This window comes from Lepeophtheirus salmonis, chromosome 13 (genome assembly GCF_016086655.4).
Source record: "Lepeophtheirus salmonis chromosome 13, UVic_Lsal_1.4, whole genome shotgun sequence".
Classification (NCBI taxonomy): Eukaryota; Metazoa; Arthropoda; class Copepoda; order Siphonostomatoida; family Caligidae; genus Lepeophtheirus; species Lepeophtheirus salmonis.
In genome coordinates, this window is record NC_052143.2 from 17,943,984 (window position 1) to 17,965,176 (window position 21,193).

Sequence of the window (21,193 nt, forward strand, 5' to 3'; positions counted from 1 at the left end):
TTAAAATCCACTCGTGACTTCAATTCTGAAGCAGTCTAATGTACATAAATGCATGATATGTACGTATGCATGTAAGTGGATCCCATCATAACCGGTTTCATTCGTAAAACAGAACTCTAAACTTCCTACCCTACAGAATAGCAACTTCAAATCTTCCCACACAACATTCAATGCGTGACTAATCAAAGTTTATATCTAGGAATTGTATGTTTTTTTAAGAAAAAGATAAATTTAGCTGGATAGTTATCATACGACGCATAAATTCAAATTATCCATTTTTATGTATTTCCTCAACTCTGATTGTGTGTAAATGTTAGACTCTTTGTACATAGTTAAGGTCACATGAATACACAAACTTGATTAATAGTAGATACAAATATACCAAAATTCAAAGATTAGTTCGAAACATGCAAAAACACGTGGATTTAAACGGTGACAGGAAAACTTGCCCTAGGAGTACTCGCATGGAGGTTAATTCGCCTTCTTTTATTTAATATAAGTAATAAGGTTTTAAAAATGAGTTTGAACAAATTTGTTTACAAGTATTGCCCTAATACACACTAAATAATCCCCTCAGATCAGCATTATCATATCAAATTACAGAAAAATGATCTAAAAATACTCATTAGTATCTTTTTTAAAACATAATTATTTATATCGGATAAAAGAAGGCGAATTTTACCACGGTAAACTTTCCACGAGGCGAGTAATGACAGGTTTAATTTTGAAAAAAAATCGACCTTCCGATTTAAACATATACTCGAATAATTCCGATAAGGAACAGTAGAATCCGAATGAATATATCAAACAGCTCTTATACAACAAATATTCATTAGTTTTAGATATATTGAACAATGGGTTATATTTATCGAGTTATAATTTATTCTTTTAAAATTTTACTATATACTTTATGAGCAGAATCTGTAACACGGTCGAATTTATCTGCATGTTGATGAGTAGTATTCCTGTGGTAATTAGAATTTCCTAGCGGAGAGTTCCATGGATGCTCCCAATGATTTCGAGCTTCCTTTTTAAGCATGGATTTTGTAAGTAAGGACTTCCCGCTCTCCTGACTCAATTCATCAATTGATGGGAGCACTACTTTGTCAAACACGGATAAGGCCCCAGTATTCAAGTTAATATCACAATGCGAAGGGTCCAAATCCTTTGTATCAAAATTTGAAGGAAAGCGAATAGGAGTTATCTTAACCAAATGCTTGACGTCGTATAGTTTCTTCGAAAATGATGGGAGATTAGGAAGCGCGACAACTTTGCCTATACGTGCGTGCTGGCCCAACCCAATGGACTCACAAGTTCGCTTATGCCAATAAGGTTCGTGTTTTAGAGTTTTTACACGTGACACTAAGAACACAGGAGAGTATTCGGCTTCCATGACTAAATCATCAATTTCCTTATTGCCCGAGGCATAGTAAACTATTTTAGAGCGGATTTGATCGTAGTCCTGGTCTTGAGCCTCATTTTCAGGGAGAGTTTCTCGTTCCACCGTGGGCTTGATGTATTCGATGTTGTCGAAGTTCTTTTTATTCTTGAGCAAATCTTTCACCTCAGGTGTTAATATGTCCTTCGAATGCAAACTTCCTCCTTTGATATAGTAATTGCGTCCCGTGGCATAACGTCTCACGATATTCAGAGGCTGGATCCACCTTTCAAGCATGTTTCAGTTTCACGTAGATTTGTTTAATATATTAATTGTTATTATTAGAAATAAAGTAATAAACAAACAATCAGAGGTTGCGATAGTTTGTCAATAAGTTCCGTTCTTTTTTATTACTAACAATCACTAATAAGAATAGTATTCTGCATTAAATTCTAGGGACCTGGAATAGTTACTGGAAAATTGGAATAATCACATATAATTTTTTATTTTCATATGAGGGAAATATAAAAGAATTGATTAGTTAAAAAAAGAGTTCCTTCAAGTTTGGAAAATAAGAAAAACAACCTGAGCCGAATGCGTCATTATTTTATATGTCTAGAATTCCATGACTTGGTAACCTTTAATTTTGGCTAGCAACTATTTATGTGGTCAAACTCGTGTCTTTGAATTAATGACTTGTAAGTTCGACTTACCAAAATGTTGAGGAACTTGATATCCAACTTGGACGTTGACGATGTACTCGACTCCTTACCAATAAAACTAGTTCAACTCACAGAATAATAAAAAAATTATTATCAGGAATGAATTCTATTTGTGAGAAGTATCAACTTATAGAAACGACTTCCTTAGTAGATTATATACCTACAATCTTTCTTAATTTCACAATACTCATTTACACCATTTTTTATAAGCGAGCTTAGTAAAATTTGTTAACCATTATCCTATATTGATTAGATATTCAATCTGTGAATTATTTAATTCTCCACTAGATTTAAAGAATAAGCCTTCATTGCTTTATGTATGTTCAGGAACTCATATCTTTCATATTACCTTGAGTACAGTACCTATAAGGAATAAAGACATGCTTTTAGAAGGGGGGGAAAAAGAGTCTTTATTATTTGGAATTAGATATATTCCGTCTGTGTTTTGAACTTAATAGAATTAGATTATTACCATAGGCGGAGTTTAAAATTTGATTTAGTGGGGGGAGCAATTTGTAGATATTTTCATACAAATATACATATTCATGTAATAAATCTTCAAGATTCATCCCTCTGGCAAACTATGTCTATGATTCTTACTTTAAAAGAGTGAATTAATTTCTTTGCCCCTCTGGAGTCCTTTTAATTGATAGCAGTATAATTGTGAATGAAATATTACAACCCCAATTCTTAATAAATATGTATATAATTAATTGTGTCATGACGGACTACATTCTATATATCCTTTTATTTTGTTTTGAAAACTAGTTTTTCCAGTCATTCAGTTATCTAAAGATGAAGTGCAGAAAATCCCTCCCTAGAATTGCATTGTTTACAATAAAGTATGATGATATTTTATGATGATTAACATATTATAAAATATACATATATTCGTGTGGATATATTAAAATGAGTTTATTGAATGTATTTACTATAGCATAGGGGATGGTCCTTCAGACCAAAGCTGTAAACAAGGTGACTATGTATATATAGGTGGGGCAGCAAGGAAATTCTACGCTTGTATTTTTTCCATTATCAAGGGAAGAAGGAAAATTTAAATATAGTAAAACGATGAGAAGGTAGGTCGGAATTCCCAATCGAAAACCATCTAATCACTCCCTTCCTATCAAATAAATATCCAAAATACGGGCATCACTGAAATTAAGAGAAAAAGCTACATCAAAAAAGCTATCTCCTTCAAATCTAAAATTTTTGAAATCCTTTAACATAACTACTATTTAATATATATTTGAATGTTTTTGATCTTTTTGTTGTTCTTATCAGCTGTCTCTCCCTTCAATTTTTTTCTCAAGTAAGCAATCTATATTTTTTTATCTCTATGAGGGGATGTGTATTTTTATGGCTAAAATCAAATGGCAAAACCTAATTGACTTTGTACAATATGAATCCATTTTTTTTTCCACAGCATCAGAATATCTTTGTTAAGTCACGTGATACAATTAATATACCTTCCACCAAGACAATATTTTTGAACTGAAATAAAAATGTTTTGTATTAAAATAACTTGCGTAGAATAAATATTTCAATCTGAGAGGGATTCAGATATTATCTTTAACATTTTTCTACAAGTCAATCACAAAAAATTTTTTAAAAATTATTAAAGGTAATATCTGATTAACTTGCGTTCTTCAATTTGAGCTTTTTATTAAGATTATTTACTCTAATTCTTGTACTTGTTTTCAAAAAGGATATTTTGATGACTTTTTTGGACAGTTAAGATATAATTCAGTTAGATTATTCTGCAACCTTTCAAATACGTTTAGGTTTTGGTCAATTGAGTTTTCAGGGTTACAATGAAAAGCTTAGAAATGTTTTTTTCTAGACAATGACAAAATTTCAAAAAAAGACACGAGGGGATTGTAAGTTATCCCTTATCCCAATTCAATACAAGGGTTAAACGTTTCTTCATAAAATCCAAAGTATTTTGTCTTTCCCCTAGAATTGGATAAAAGGTCTTTAAATTTTTTTGCCAAAAATCCTGCAATATAAGCCAGACCCTGATCTGAACAATAATCGGAAAAATGAGATGATATCTGCTGTAAGTACTTTTTCGACTTCAAGAAGTCCAGAATCTTTTAAAGTTTCTAATGATTCATTTGCATCCTCATCATACTCCCTTTCTTGTATATTTGACGAAAAGAAGTGACTAGTTATTGATTTCGTAACTATTTCACCATCATCCTCATCATTTGACTTCTCTTCAACAGTTGGATTTCTTAAGACAAGTTCATGATTTTTTCCAATTAAAATTACTTTTTGTTTTCTGAGGGCTTCCTTGAGTGATAAATGAGTAAGTCCTGGCCTTTAAGTAAAGAAGCTTAGCCTGGAGATTCCGCTCAAAATCATTGGATGTAAAATGCCTATCACAAATCTTGGTATTCTTAATTTTAATTGGCTCTTTTCTCCTGTAGACTGAGATCCAAACACAATAGATCATCAAATTTATATGAGGAAATGCAAACTACGGGGCATCTCGTAGATTGGGACAGCAGGCCATGGCACAAACACACTTTGAGCTCCGAGATAATGTCATTTATGCTAAACATATCCAAGTTAGTGCACTTCAATGAAAATATCTTAACTGCCGCAATAGTGACGTCACTACGTCAGCTGAGTCCGCTAACGCCAACCAGACTGACTTAGAAGATCATCGTTGCCTTACCTTTATATATAGTCACCTTATCTGTAAACCAAGTGGGGAAATGTGTCTGTTTCCTTTGCTCTGCGAATTTTTTTCCACAATAGATGTCGCTTTTGATATACCACAAGTGACATCACTTTATCTTTTTCTCTTGATACGTATGCAATTATTTCTACCTATCTATAGATTAATGAAAAATAACAGGAAGAAAGAAAAACAATAAACATCCAAAAAGTAAAAAAAAATATAAAAACAGGCAGCCAGGATTGACCAATTTTTATACTTATTAAAGCCCCTGATAATATGCTTTAAAATTTTTATGCAAATTTTTCCTCCTATTTTTGCTTAAAAATGTTTCATCCTAACGAATAATTTTTTTTATAAAAACCAAAAAATTCTTGTTTTGTTTGTGGGGGAGGAGGGGCTACAGAATTTTCAAATCTAAAGCCGTATTTCTTGATACAGCCGGAATAACTTTGTCTCTTAACTCTATAATATTCATTGGTTCATTCAATGTCAACTTATTTGCAGTATAAGACTTATAATTCAGAATGCACAACCCGGTTGCTTTGCCTTCAACGAAGGATGTAACTTACTTTTTGGAAGCCCCAAAAGAATTATGGGCGATATGTTGTTTGTGGAGGTGTTTATTTGTCCTTCTAACATCCATGGAACAAACTTCCTTTGTTAGTTATAGTGTAATGTTCATAGCATCCAAACGTCCATTATATTTGAACATTGAATATTGATCACGTTGGCTTTGTTTCACCTCTTGTCACATATTTTTGGTCTTGGGGTAAAATATATTTTTAGAAAACAATAAATTAGGAGCAAAAAAATTGAGGGCTAAATTAGGGTTGTTCAAATATTTTTTCCTTATTAATCGTCCAAATTTTTTTACGTTTAGGCATCCAGCGTTTACAAACGAGAGCAAATCTAAAGCTTTAGGGATTTTAACGAGTGGAATTCAATAGCAGAAAAAAAACCATTAATCTTATTTTACATTTCCCGTACACCTTAGACTCCTTTTTTACATAATTATTTAGTTTTGACTAGTGCTGTGTCAGTCTTTATTTAGGACTCAAAATTGCAGTCCTGTCCTATTCAAACTTGGTTCGATCCAGTTCAGTCATAAAACTAATAAAAATAGTCCTTCATGACTCCACTTAAATTTTGTTCCTCCTCAGCAGGGGTGTCCGCAGGTTATTGCCTGTAGCCCCCCAAAAAAAAAAAGGAATTTTTAATTTTTACAAAAAATTAAATTTTATTTTTCATTTTTGTTTAAAAAAAAAAAAATTTATCAAATTATTAAAAAAGTTAATTTTCTGTGAAAAGTGAGGGATTTTTCAAATTTTTGTTCGAGAAATTTAATATTAGAATTTCTTTTTTCATAAAAAATTATATTCAAAATTAAATTTTTCAGATTTTTTTCCAAAAAATTCAATTTTCTGTGATTCTTTGTGGGTTTTTGATCTTTTTTTTTTTTAGTTTAGTATTTGAAATTGAATTATTGAGATTTTTTTCGAAAACATTCAATTTCTGTGAATAACTGTTGATTTTTGATTTTTTTCAAAAAAATATTAAATTGAACTTTCAAAAAATTGAATATTTCTTTTTTGATTTTGTTTTTCCAAAAATCAAGCCACCCACAGAAAATATATATATGTATATAATCCTACGGACGCTCCTGGATTATATTAAGATTATGGTCCTTGGACTGGATTGCACAGACTAAATAAGGAATCACACAACACTAGTTTTGACTACATACTTATAAATATGCTTGAAAATCCAAAAGAATTTTGATAATATGGTCAATCCTTTTATAATTATAAAGAGGGATTTCCTTATATTTTTGAGATTGCATTATTGATTTAATTTTTTTCAGAAGTAAATCAAGTAACAGAATTATTCATTCAAGTCCATGTAGCAAAGATAATTCCCCAAGCAAAATAATTCTTCTCTAAAGAAACCAGAAGTTTGAAAATATAAACTTAATAGGCTATAACTCCACATGATTCATGACTAACTATGCATTTACGATTGACCGTAACAAACAAAAAAATCCATTCATTTCAATGAATAAATCCCTTAGTCATACAACTATATTTTTTGGTATAGGCACATATTATATGTTATATGTTACTCGACCATCACTAACAACAATGGATAGAAGGATATTTGAAGGATAGCTAATGGTATACAATAAAAAGTTATTTATCACCTATTTTTCAAAGATAATAAATTATGCATTCGACAGCAGCGATATTTGGAATAATAAGTCTGATAATAATAATAACATACTGAAGGTAATATTAATATTATTTTGTTATTCTTAGACATAAAATAATATAATCATCAACCCATCATTAATATTCAGGGATTATGATGAATGAATTTACACTTATGTAGTTGTACGCCGAATTATAGGTACATAATTAATCATGAAAATCCAATGTGGAATGGCATGCCAAAAAAATCCAAAAATCTACATGGTAACCCTGACCATTTGCAGAATGTTATAGATAAGGGTGATAATTTTGGTAAGAATAGAAAAGCGTGCGAAGAGAAGAGAAGAAATGCTTATGGCATCATTGATTAAATAATATACATCTTCTTCTATCAATCAAGAACGTTATCATTCCCGCCTTTATTATTCAATATTAATATAATATTAGATGGTGATAGTCGATAGAGAACTCAATAAAATACCTAAAATAACGTCGCCTTCTGTCTGGATTTATGAAAATGGAGGCCCAGTAATTTGGAAAATACCTACCGGATGAGAAACAGATGGTTTGTTGGATTTGTCGATATAAATGTGCCTTTAGTCCCCTGTCTATTACACGCCACTTTATCCTCATCTCATAACTAGAGTATGGATATTCATCTATAAAATCAATTTAACGATGAATACATCAAGTCAGACTTTAACTCTGATTTCACAAGGATGCTTATTGTATGTAATATAACCTTATCCATTGCTAATCATCTACGTTCAAAAAATTTATGGAGAAATACACGGGTAAACCTATCCCTTCCCGAGGAACCATCATTAAATTAATGGAGGATGTTGGTACTGATGGCATTTATAGAAATACATATAAAAATGTTTTGAGTCATCCACACCAAATGACGATCAAGTTATCAGTAAAAAGTATTCACTAATATCGAAATGGAACTCTGAATTTCGTACTATCTCACAGTAATTATTCCATTTTTTTAAAAATCTAACCATAAAATATGATTCTATTTTAGCTAAACATATCAAGAATTATGATCATTATGTTTTCGAATATTACATAGTCAATAAATATTCCTTTTTTATCTTTTATATTACTACATAATTAGCTTTTGCTCTAAATCTGTAAGATGGATTTATTTGTAACATTTTTTGTATTAGTATATTTTTCTTCTAATTTTATGATTTTTAACATTTACTTTATTATTAATAGTTAGATAGATTTCATCGGTAGAGATGATATATATATCTATCCTGTGCACAATTGTATAAAGCAACTTCCACATGAAGAAGAGGGGTGATTATCTTTTTGATTAAACTCCACGTCTCGCTTGTGTTTTTTAACCTAAAGTTATGACATATTTAACTGGATTCCGGTGTCAGAACAAGAAGATATTATTTGGTTCAATCTATTATTTCAATATTCTGTATATATAATTTATTGTTATTATTTATATGATTCCAATTGTTTAATTTTGTATATTTAACATAAATGTATGATGGTATATTTTTTATTATGTAGATTATATTTAATTAAAGCCTTCTTTTTTAAACCTGGAACTTAAAATATATTTCGAAATCCTCTACTTTGTCGTTTCATTAGCTATTTTGAGAATAAGGTTCATAATGAATTACAATTTCATGGAATGTGACGTTTTCAAATCTACTGTAACGGATAAAAAATGTCTAAGTCAATTATACGTATTATATCTTCATTAAACATTTTGCTAATAAATACTTTTGTTATACCCTCAAAAATCATAATAAAGCAGGTAGATGATAATCACATCAGTATTTTAAACAATGATACCCTATATCTTTTTTTTTTTTTCATTCTCCTTGCACGCGTCTTTCTCGACAATATTATCAACTTTAGTTATGGAGGAGATAAAGAATAATTTTCATGACGTTTCGTTAGATCAGCTACATTCAGCTGTAACGATGGAGGAGGAAATGAGCAAGGACATTTGCAAGAATTACTCTGATATGCATCCCCAATTCTACTCTGAGTCCAACAAGGCCTTACAATTATAACTCAGCAACAAATCCTCAGGGTTAGGCTCCTTCTTTTATGAGCACACACGAATGTTCAAACAGGTATGGAATATAATTGAATCTATTTAGGAAAGGATGTTCACTAATCAGGAATTAAATAATAAAGACAACTGCTAAGGAAAAGAAAATTCCTTCTTTATACTACCAATTACAAATTAACGGGCCAGCTAAAAAAACATACCGGATTTACATCATTATTATGATAATAAGTGGTTTATGAAATAATATTATGTCCAGCCTGAATGTAAAAGCAAAAGAAACCGAAAAGAAACCTGGTAATCTTAACAACTTGTAGAGTGTTTTGGTAGGAGAGCAGCTAAGCCTCAAGTAAAGCTTTAAACCAATTAGCGAAACATGACCCACATAGTCAAAAGCTAGCAGGGGCGTCCGCAGGATTACAGATATATATACAGGGAGCGGGGATCAAATTATCGACTACTTTAAACCTTGATAACTTGAAGACAACATTATAAAATAAAAAACCGGTTACCAAATAGGAAAGCTATTCTCGTCAGCTGACGATACGTAGTTCAGTTAGAATCATGCTGTCATCATATGAGGGGATAAAGAGCTATAAGTAGAACGAGGAGCTTTCGATGTCTGCCGTAGTCATGGCATTGGTTAATAATGGAGGTGAAATCTCCAATTCAACGATTGCTTCAACCATATGAGTGAATTTACGGACTTTTTAGCGTATCCGTAAGAAGCTAGAGGACACCTGGGATGTTAATGCCACCATAAAGAGGGCACCCAAGGAGGAGGGCGCCTACAGGAAGGTCATGGACACCAACTTTGTCGACAAGGTGAAGAAGATGGTTGAGGAGGATCCTACCAGGTCCATGAAGGCCATGGCGAGGGATCTGGGCTGCCATGAGAAAACAATAAGGGACTGTGTATCTGAGGATTTAAGGTGCAGGAACTACAAGATGCAGGTGGGCCAGATCTTGACCCAGAAGGCAAAGGACAACAGGCTGATGAAGTCAACAAAATTGCTCAACAGGCTCCAGCGCCCAAAGCAGCCCGGGATGCTGTGGTTTTTCTCTGATGAAAAGAATTTCTGTCAAGATCAGAAGGTCAACAAGCAGAACAAACGTGGATAGCCACCTGCACCAGCCATGTGAGGAAGGTATTGAAGACCAAGTTCCCTGCAATGGTCATGGTGTTCGGGGTGGTCAGCAGTGAAGGTAATGTTATGCCTCCCCACATGTTTGAAACGGGTCTAAAGGTCAATACAGAGGTCTACCTGGATGTTATGGAGAAGCAGGTTCTGCCCTGGATCCAAAGGGTGGCCGGAGACAGGCCCTGGGTGTGGCAACAGGACTCAGCACCCTGCTATGTGTCCAAAAATCTCCATGCAGTGGTTAATCGAGAACTGTTATGACGTCGTAACCAAGGATTTGTAGCCTCTTAACTCTCCCGACCTTAATCCTTTGGACTATTTTGTCTGGGGTTATTTCGACAGACATACCAACAGACATCCACATAGTACCAAGGCTAGTCTGATGGACTCCATCAAGGAGTTATTCGGCAACATGGACAATGAGATGGTCAGAAGAGTCTGTGGCTGGTTCAGAGGCCGTATTGAGGCCGTTATTGTTATTGTCCCTGTATATATATTTTTTTTTTTTGGGGGTGGGGGAAGTGGGGAAGTGATTGGTTTATTATATTTTAAAAAAATCCAAAAAGTAATATTTTTGGAAAACAGCCATTCACAAAAAAAAAAAAAAAAATTCTGTGCACAACTAGGGACTCCTTCCAGAAGATATGGCGTAGCATAGCTTTAAACTTTGTGGATTGGCGAACTTGGGAGGAGTTTTACTGTTCTTAATGGCTGGAACCTTAGCTTATGGGTAATAGATAGTAAATATATTTTGTTTGGGGATGCTTCTTTTCGAAAATAGCTTGAAATAATAAATTAATATATTTTCAAAAAAATCAAAACTCCAAAGTTGTTCTCAAAAAAGACATTTCAAAAGTTAAATTTTACCTAAAAGAATTTCAAAAATCTACAATTCTTCATAAAAAAGTTTAAATATTAAATTTTTTTGAGAAATAATGAATTTTTTTGGAGAAAAAATTGTTAAATTATATTAAATTTCTAATTTTAATTTGTTTTAGTAAAAACCTAAAATTCCTTCTTTTTTTTTTTTTTTGGGGGATGGAGTCTACTGCACCTCCAGCCCCCTTCCCGGCGGACGCCCCTGGCTAGAGGCACTGTTAGTTATTATTTAGAGAGATAATTAGGAGTTAGTTACTTATGATGTTATCTAATAGATTTTACTTTTTCAAAGATGCACATTCAAGGTCTGGAAAAGGGAATTCTGTGGAGCATAAGCGTAAATACATCATTGGTTGACTTGGGCCTTCTGAGATGAATGATAACCTTTAACCCCTTTTTTTGAGGACCTCAGTGAAAGTATGATTCATTCTGTGTAGGGTTTCATAATAAGAATGAGCTGCATTGTATCAAATATTATTTACTCTATAGTTTTGTTATATTAACAGATTCATGAACTTTCCCGTTAATAATGTACTTATTAGTCTGATGCTTTACTGAAGATAAACTTGGAATACACAGAAGTTATTACTGGATCAGTAATTTGAAGAGAATCATCTCATGAAGAACCCACCTACAATGAACCAAATGTATAACTCATCAGTCTCCAACTATAATAAATAAATAATTTAAAAAATATATCAACATTTGGTAGTTTTAATTTATTTTTTAAGTGGTTTACTACTAATGCTGTTTTCATTTAGTTTTTATTAACTTGGATATGTTCTGCATCACTATTTCGTATTTACTGTATCTATTTGGAATATATATATAGTTAAAATATTATACTGTCTCATCAATCATCTTCGAGTACACCACTAATCAAATTAGAAGGCTCCCATTAATAGGAAGTATTTCTAGTTTATTTTCGTCTACATCAGCCATCATGTCCTTAATCTCAAAGATCGTCATACAATTGAATATTACAGACACTTTACTCTGATTTTCCTTTCAGCCTCCAATATCCCTCTAACACTGATATAATAATTAGTTCCGTTCAGTTGTCTATACCAGCTGAATCTTCCCTCTATTCTGTTAGACAAGAAAAATCCTGATACAAAAAGAAGGATTCAAAGAGGATTGAAACGAGGGAGAGAGGGCCTAACTAATGAAACCCCTCCTTCAAAGAGGAATCATATTCCTCAAATGCCTGCTGAGAACAACAAAGAATATAAAAAGAAACCAGGCCCAAAAAGAAGTTTCTTTACGTCGACATTGCTAAGGAGGGAAACGAAATCCTAATTATAAGAAAGAACTGTGACCATATTTCTATAATTGAATTGAACAAAGTTATTTAAATACTCGTCATAGACAACTTACGTTGTCTTTCTATACCAATCGGCGACCTAATTCCTTACTCCGAAGGGTGTCGATATAGGAATCAAAGAGCGGTCATTTACGTAAATGATTATTCTTCTGGACAATATGTCCGAAAAAGCATAATAGCAAACCTTTCCTTTCAACCTTATGGGATGAAGTGGAGCGAATGAAGGAACTTAGAAAAGAGAAAAAATACCTCACAGGGTTCGTTGGTGGGGTGACTGGTAACATTGAAGACGAGGTTATTGCTCGCATTATAGCCCACCAATGCAATACTCTTCATATTAAAGGTAAGGTGGAACTTGTAAGATCTGAAATCACTAACTTTGGTGAGGTACTCTAGATATGTGTAAACCCTCTGGTATTTGAAGCCCTGCAATTGATATACTTCACTATCAGAATAGCCTCAGCTGGAAAAGTACGTTTACAAGACCCAAGGAAAGCCCTCATTATCCAACAATATGAAGAAGAATTAGAGGGGGACATCACAAAACCAAATCAGGGAGATGATAATAAATCAAAAACCACTTGTGACACTAGCATAAAAGATTATTCTGCGACTAACAAAAAAAGATAATACTGAAGTCAATAAACAAACTGAGATTGGTAGGGGTGGAATCAAATCAATGGGTGTTGATGGTGCCACTGATGTCAATTGGGCTGGGACTGAAGCTCTAAATGAATATAATGGACCAAGAGAACAAGCAACAGCCCCGCCAAGTACAGAAAAATCGATCAGGATCTACAAAAGTTAAAAACCCAACAGGAAGAGTCCAAAAAGGCAATCCACAATAGACAAGTACTGCAGAAGAATGGATCAAACTACAAAAATCACCCAAAAATTATTGATGATTAGTTGCATGTATATTAACACTCAGCATTATAAAGCAGGAAACTCGGAGCTCAAATTGAAAATATTAGCAATATCCCTAATAACTGAGCCATATCTCAGTAACGGCACGACCAAAAGTCTCGCTCTTAGAGGATTTACAACCCACGACTCACCTGAATCAAATCCAAGGGCTTGTATAAGATCTGCTAACCATTTGAAGGCATGGTCAGTTCTAGAATTTTTAGACAGAGACATCTGCACGATGTGTATGAAAATAGATGGGCTAGTAGTTTATATCTCTGCTGCTTACCTTCACTAATTATAACCTATTGAGAATGAAACAATGTTACGTCTCATTAAGCATTGTGAACAAGAACAAAAGACACTTGTTTTAGCTATGGTCTCAACTGTGGGGTAGTAGAGAAACTAACACAAGAGGAGAGTCTCTTGAAAACATAATTGAAGAAAACAATCTGACTGTCATAAGCAAAGGGAATGATCCTACTATCATCACCCAATGAGCCAGTTCAACTATCAATACCACAATCGTGAATCAACATGCATTCAACAAATTCGAGTTAACAAGGTGACATGTAGATCTTAGACCACCAATGTCTGACCATAGAATATAGTTATTGGATTCGACAAATACATGCAATTCGCGGAACAATCAAGAAGTCTTAGAAAAACTAACTGGGACATCTTCAGGTCCCACACAGAATCAGCATCATTACCGGATATAGGTTCAAACCCAAATGTTATTGATCAGTGCGCCAAATTGCTTAACAAGGCTAACAATTTGGAGTTAGATTGGGTGTCAAAAATAGAAAAACTATCAGAGCGAAATCCATTCCTTGGTAGACCAAAAATCTTACCACCCTACAGTATGTACTCAGTAAACTCGGACCAAAGTTTAATAATCGTATATACCCCAGAGATGAATGCCTATGTATACTAAGCCTATAATATACATAACCCTTTTCTAGCCCAGCCAATCAATTGGAAGGACATAAGCTCAACTTGCAATGTATGTATGGAAGAATTGCAAAGTGCAGACTATCTCATCAATAGATGCCCTCCCCTATCTTACGAGAGATATCAAGCCATGAATGAGGAAAACGAAGACATTCGTATATTAAAATTTCTGTAATGTATTATAAAAATTTAATATTGAACAAAAATTTTATGTAAGCTAGGTTTTAGAATCTGCTGTAGTATCACAAATGTAGTCATGTTCGGTGACTTATATTAGTATGGCAAAAAGTAATAAATAATTACATATTTAACTGTCAGACAGGAACATGGCAAATAATATATAGTCGAAGTCCTTATTCTCACTGTCCAGCAAGTACTCAGCAAGATCTGCTGCAGCCGAACAAGTGTGCTTAGTAGCCAAAAAGTTTCTTCCTTGGTGAGTCCTCTTTCACCACTATTTTCCAAAACTATGAGAAAGTCAGCAAATTCTTTGGGAAAGGACAAATCAGCAGGATATTCTTTTGTGATGGGGTTTCTAATATTATCATCTTTCCTAATTCCAAATATTGGGGTCTTTATATTTAAGATGTTCCTTATGGTCCATACAAATACAAAAAACTCAACTCTGTCTATGAACTCAGGTCTTTCATTGGAGTAAAACTTAAAGGCTCCAATGTTTAATTCATGAAAAATAGAAAATAGAGTAGATAGTAGTAACAGGTTACTTATTTTTATATGATTAATGATTATGAACTATGGTATGTTTTCTCTTTAAGAATGAAAGAATATTGATGACAGCTTCTACTAATAGTTTGTAGTAATATGGATTGCCAATTGCAAAAAGCCGCTCCCGCTTTTTAGGATATATACTATAATGTCTGATACATGAGTAAGGTTAATAATTTTGGTAAGGATACAAAACCATGCGAGGAGAAGGGAAGAAATACTGATGGTATCATTGTCCATTTACTAAAATAATTAACATCTTCCTCTATCAAGAACGCTATCAATTCCCGCCTTTATTATTCAATATGAATATAATATTAGATACTGATAGTCGATAGAGAACTGAATAAAATGCCTAAAATATCGTCTCCTTCTGTATAAATTTCCGGGAATGGAGGCCCAGGAATTTAGAAAATACCTACCGGATGAGAAACAGATGGTTTGTCGGATTTGTCGATATAAATGTGCCTTTTGTCCCCTGTCAAGAATTCCACGCCACTCATTATCCTCATCTCATATCAAGAGCATGGATATTCATCTAAAAAAACAAGTTAATGATGAATACATCAAGTCTGACTTTAACTCTGATCTCACAAAGATACTTATTGCATGTAATACAACCTTATCCATTGCTAATCATCTACGTTCAAAAAATTTATGGAGAAATACACGGGTAAACCTATCCCTTCCCGAGGAACCATCATTAAATTAATGGAGGATGTTGGTACTGATGTCATTTATAGAAAGCTCATATAGCTCAAATGCATCCTCTTCAAATTCCAAATCATGCTATTTCGTTTGCAATTTCTTCCCTTGTAATTTTAGTAATCAATGTTACTTATAAATTATATAAATCCACAGACGGTTGAAAGATGATGCCATCCCATGAAAACGCCCGAATTTGGCGAGCTAACTCTCATTACTACTTCTAAGGCCAACACAAGCATCAGCAATTTGCACCAAAAAATTACAGTTAAAGAATAAAAGACAAGAAGCTCTGGACTATGCAATGCTTATAAAAGAGGCCATTCTGTCAGTACAAACTCTTCAGAATCATTGCCCTCAGGTTTCTTGTTGCTCAAAACTCCAAAAGTTACACTTGTTCATTTTATACACTCAGATACGTAGGGCTAGACATTGCAGCTTGCCTGCAGGTGAAAGAAAAATCTCCTTTAGGATCTTTTGGTATAACAACGTACTAAATAAGAACTTCCTATCATACTGAATAAACTCATCCCAGGATCTTTAACAGCAGCAAGAAATAGTATCTTATATTACCGGGTATAGGTATATCACAATCGTTGTTAATACTCTAACGAAAAACTAAAATTTGACAAAATTTACCTCGTTCAAGTCCCTTTATACAAAGCCAATAAAGGAATAAGATCTCAAATCTTATCCCTGAAAGTAGAACTATATGATTTGTGAATTATAAACATTATGGAGGAATCTCCATTTATAACTTCCTCTAGAGGATCTTCAAAACCAGTAAGGAATAGTATTTTATATTGTTGGATATATGTAACAATCAGTGCTGTATGTCAGGAAGATTTTTCGGTCCGCTTTACAAGGGTGAACGGTTGATTTTCAGTGGTGAACGCGGGATATTTAAACAGGGCAAATGCTACAGCATAGATTAAATCTTGCAAGAATATCGTCCAATGGACTGTCTGAACATTATTTTCTTCAGGCAAACATTGGGAAAAATAAAATGAAAAGGAAAAACTCTAGACAAAAAGTCAATGCCGACCTATTCATAAAGGAAGGAGTATAATGGAGTATAAAATGCACGGTGCAAGAATGAGAGAAAGTTTTTGAACTATACAATTAAGTCAAACAATTTCAGCCTCCTTAAATATTTTTAAAATAATAACGGATGAAGATAATGAACGAGATTATAATATACCATGAAACGGTTACATCGACAGAAAATAAATTATGTTCACAAGTCTTGATGTTCTTAACTCGCATGTATACGTGGTGATATGTTTGAAAAAAATGAAGAAAAAAAATGCATGTGTTCTTTATCATGATTAGAAGAAGAAGTTTTTCCTCTCTTTCCTTGACGCAAAGGTGTCAATAAAACTGTCCATGTCTTCATGGAGCACCTTGTCCACCATCACCCTGTCCATGTTCAAGAGGGTGAGGGAGGAGAGCCTCTCCTGGTCCATGGTGGTCCTCATGTGGTTCTTGAGCCTTCTGAGGCAGGAGAATGACCGCTTCGCCTCACAGCTGCTGATGGGCATTGAGGCCAGGATAACTATCACCTTGTATAGCTCTGGCATCAGGTGGAAGACTCCCGAGCTTATTAACTCCGCCGCAATTTGTGAAGAAACCATGTCTTCTGTGTCAATATCTGCCTAGAGAAGCATAAATTTTAAACATATAATGCAAAATGAAACATTATAATATTAACCTTGAATTGCTGGAAGATTGCATGGTCTGACTGGAGCTGCTCGAGTTCAAGTCTGTAGTGGTTGGCGACACTCTCAATGGCACAGGTCTCCATTTCACTGTCATTGACGATTGCAATGAGATCCATTGTGATGTTTGTATCGTCGGTGACAAATCTGTTCTCAAGCTCTAATACAATCTTATTGATTGCAACATCGAAATGTGTTTCACAGAAGTAGGATTCAGTTGTTCCTTTCCACTTTATTCTCCTTGGAATCTTCGCCTCCTTGAATTCCAAATCAATTGAGTCCTCCTGGTCAAATACTGATTTCATCTCAGACGACTTCAACTCAGCAAGTTTCCAGATTGATTCAAAGATTTTCTCATTCTTAAGATCTTCAAGAGTCCTAATCACTAGGTTGACGTGTTTCCGGGCCTTTGTTAGGTCAACCTTTCTGCCTTGAAGTTCATCTGACAAGCTAGATGTGTGTCTGAGGAGTGTCTTCAACAGTTCAATGCCGAAAACAAATTCGTGACTAAAGATGCTGTTGAGGAGATAAGTTGCTGTTGAACTCGACAGTGTATCTTTATCTTTTCTCATTATTATGAGGGTCTTCATGATTCTGACCATCCCTAGAGATACAGCGTGTACAGCATCGTAGTGGAGACTCCAGTGGGTATCAGACTGGCTCTTCAGGGTCATCACCTTGGCATGCTCCTCATCTTTACTTGTTATCTTCACCGACTTGTAGATTGCTGACCTCTTTGGTGACCCTTCAATGAAGTTGTATAAAATTTATACTGTCCCCATTGTATTTCTCAACAGGGTTATATCTGAGAGAAGATCCTTGACTACAAGATTGAGGACATGGGCGTAGCAGTGGATGTAGACACACAGTGGGGCTGCTTCCTTCCACCTGGCGGCAAGACCCTTCTTGATGCCGGATATGTTGGAGGCACTGCCCGTGGCCAGGGAGACAGTGCGGGCGGGGTTAACGCCGAGATCCTTGACAGCCTCGTGAAGCTTCTCATTCAATATTTGCCGTCAGTCTGGGTAACTTTTACAAACTTGAGGAAGCTCTCTTGATGCCTTCACTCGTCAGATATCCCAGTGACAGACTGAACTGCTCCGTGTTTGACATATCTGATGTCTCATCAACAATCACAGAGAACCAGTAGTCATCATCGCCGTCACAAGTCTTGACATCTTCAATTATATTTTCCGCCACTTTGGATGCTATAATCTCTATCAGCTCATTTTGGATGTCAGGTGAAGTCCATTTGGCAAAACCTGCCCCAGCTAAACCAAATTTTTTGACTTCGGCCTCCAGTTTATCTTTGAGAATATGATTGTCGTGTGAACGCAGGGACAAAAGCTCCAAGAAGTTTCCTCGATTGTTTTCATTAGATTCCGTCAACTTTTCTCTTGTTTCGGAATCGCCCCTAAAAGCCAATCCTTGCTTTGCGAGGAACCCAACAGTTTGGAAAGGTACCTTAAATAAGCTCTCCACTTCACGACTTCCTCAGCATGTTGAGACTGAACATGGCCGAGAACCGACGTATTCTTTCTCTTTGATGTGAGGAAATTGATCTACTTTTCCATCGACAGTTTGTGTTTTTTGTTGTTAGAATGAACTTTCAACGAGGAACTGTTTTTCCATGTTTTGAACTCAAATTTTCCAAGGTTGGGAATGGAAAATTTGGAACAGGCGAAACACTTGGCTGACTTTTCAACCTCGTCATATTCTAGCCACAGGAACTTACGGAACCAATCATATTGAAAGTCTCTGGAGTAGTTGTCATCAATCTGAGGACTGTATGTTTGTAAATTGGGCTGTAGAGGATGATCTGTCTCGACTTTAGGCACAGTTTCCCGCTCAGTCTCCACTCTGGTTCTGGTCTGGATGTCTTTCCGATTTGGCTCACGCCCGGTAAGTATCGGGTCACCCAGCTGGCCCGTGAAGACGACAAGGTACTCTGGGCCTCCGTCCACAAACTCCATCTCCTCAGTCTTGCTCTTCTCACCTCCCTGGACATTGTTGCTAGTCTCAGAGTCCTCTGCAGAGGGAATATTGTTGTTGTTGACTACAGAGAAAATGTATTCCATGTTCAATTTTGAGAAAAATTATCTAGCTTCCTTTTGGGTGGACGTGCTACAAATACGTAATTTTATTATAATGACTCAGTACTATTATGAGTTGGTCATAAGTTACATATATATAATAGATTTTAATAATTAATTATGACTTAATTCATATATATTTACATACCTACATGATTGGTGGACGGTTGAGTAAGGTTGTTTTTTTTTTTTGGTCCGCTGAAGCGGACAAAGCGCAATACTGACGTACGGCCCTGGTAACAATCCTAATCCAAAAACTTGCAATGTCTGTATATTTCTTAAATATATGTCCTTAAATTAAGTAAAATAATTTACGTAAATTCTGAACTACTGTTACCTATTAAAAGCTATCATAATACTGTCAAGTAGAAATATAATACTTAATAATCATAAATAAAAGAAACTTATGTGGGAACGAGATACGATCAAGTCTTTAACAATGATCAGGAATTCTTATTACAACGACAAATATACTTTATACTAATATTCCATAATATATTCCATAAATATCTTATTTTTAGTTGATGGTATTATAATAGTTAAAAGTAATTCAGTATTTATCATGTATATTATCAAATATTCGTAAACCTGGTAACTGTTTCTTTATCTTTATTCCTTAAACTTCATTAATTTTTTTAAGGTTGTGATGAAGAATTTTGCATTGTTTACGAATGATAAAATATTTTTCATCATCTATACAACTAAAGGATCATTGCCAAAAGTCATTCGACCTAACAGATGATTGTACTTCCCTTGTTTATTTCTATCATTACATACGAAATAGAAACTATTTTTAAATTAATATAAAAAATATATATGCTTAATAAATAGCGAAAGTTATAAAAATAATTTTGTAAATTGTCTGAGCATAAAATGAAATTATTAAATAAGAGATAAATACAACATTGGATAAGTTAAAAAAAGTATTAATTTTAGATCGTGAGACATTTTTACTAGTCTGATAAATTTATCAATGTTCATAGTCATTTCTTATTTTTGTAGTTAGAAGAAAAGGAAAAGCTGGCCACTGTGTGTGATGGTAATATTTTTCTTTCCTTTCCCATAATTTTAGTATTCCTTACATTCGGCACTGGATTACACAGGATTGTATGCCATGCATTAGACTTCGTCTTTGTTAAATAACTTGTTCCATGTTCCTTAGATATGTATGTATTATTCTTTGTTTTTAAATGTATCTACATATATCTTTAGTCGAAGATATAGTAATAATATAACATTTCCTCCTTAAGAGGTAAGTTTCTTGGGGGTTTTAGAACGAATCAACTCTTGAGCATAATTCTTAAATAAACCATGGTTGAGTAATTGAGTTAACTATAATATTATTGCATCTTATTTGTTTTGTCGAGTTTATGGCACAAAAGAAAGTTAAAAGATCTTGGAAATGGCAGGAAGAGTTTAGGTATTTTAATTAATAAACTGAACCCCGGGTTATTCTATAGGTACTTAATTAAAAAAATGAGAATATAGCTCTTGTATTCTTACCGAAGCACAATTAAATAACTAATTATAGTGCTACACGTCGATAAAGTACGGGAGGAAAAAAAGAAGTACTGATCGAAAAACTCAATTCTAATAAAATAAAACCTTCTTTTCATAAATTTCCAACATCAAACATGGAAATTCTTAATAAATGGAAATCAGCTATACCAATAAATTAGATACATGCTAAAAAATACAATATATTTATT

General features: G+C 34.0%; 1 protein-coding gene across 2 annotated transcripts; it reads right to left on the reverse strand.

Moving 5' to 3' along the window:
- Positions 1–828: 828 nt before the first annotated feature.
- mRpL30 (mitochondrial ribosomal protein L30) lies at positions 829–2,213 on the reverse strand. 2 transcript variants are annotated; one of them, XM_040723619.2, is made up of 2 exons: positions 2,092–2,213; positions 829–1,838 (listed from the first exon to the last, which is right to left on the reverse strand). In XM_040723619.2, exon 2 carries the CDS (start codon positions 1,673–1,675, stop codon positions 881–883), a length of 795 nt encoding a protein of 264 aa, XP_040579553.1. In that variant the 5' UTR covers positions 1,676–1,838; positions 2,092–2,213; the 3' UTR covers positions 829–880. The 2 variants fall into 2 exon arrangements, with proteins under 2 accessions (XP_040579553.1, XP_040579554.1); XM_040723620.2 differs by having other exon boundaries at positions 1,964–2,135.
- Positions 2,214–21,193: the final 18,980 nt, after the last annotated feature.

What these genes read in the sequence shown, in the direction of transcription:
- mRpL30 (XM_040723619.2), bottom strand. Translation starts at nt 1,675, where the DNA reads ATGCTTGAAAGGTGGATCCAGCCTCTGAATATCGTGAGACGTTATGCC.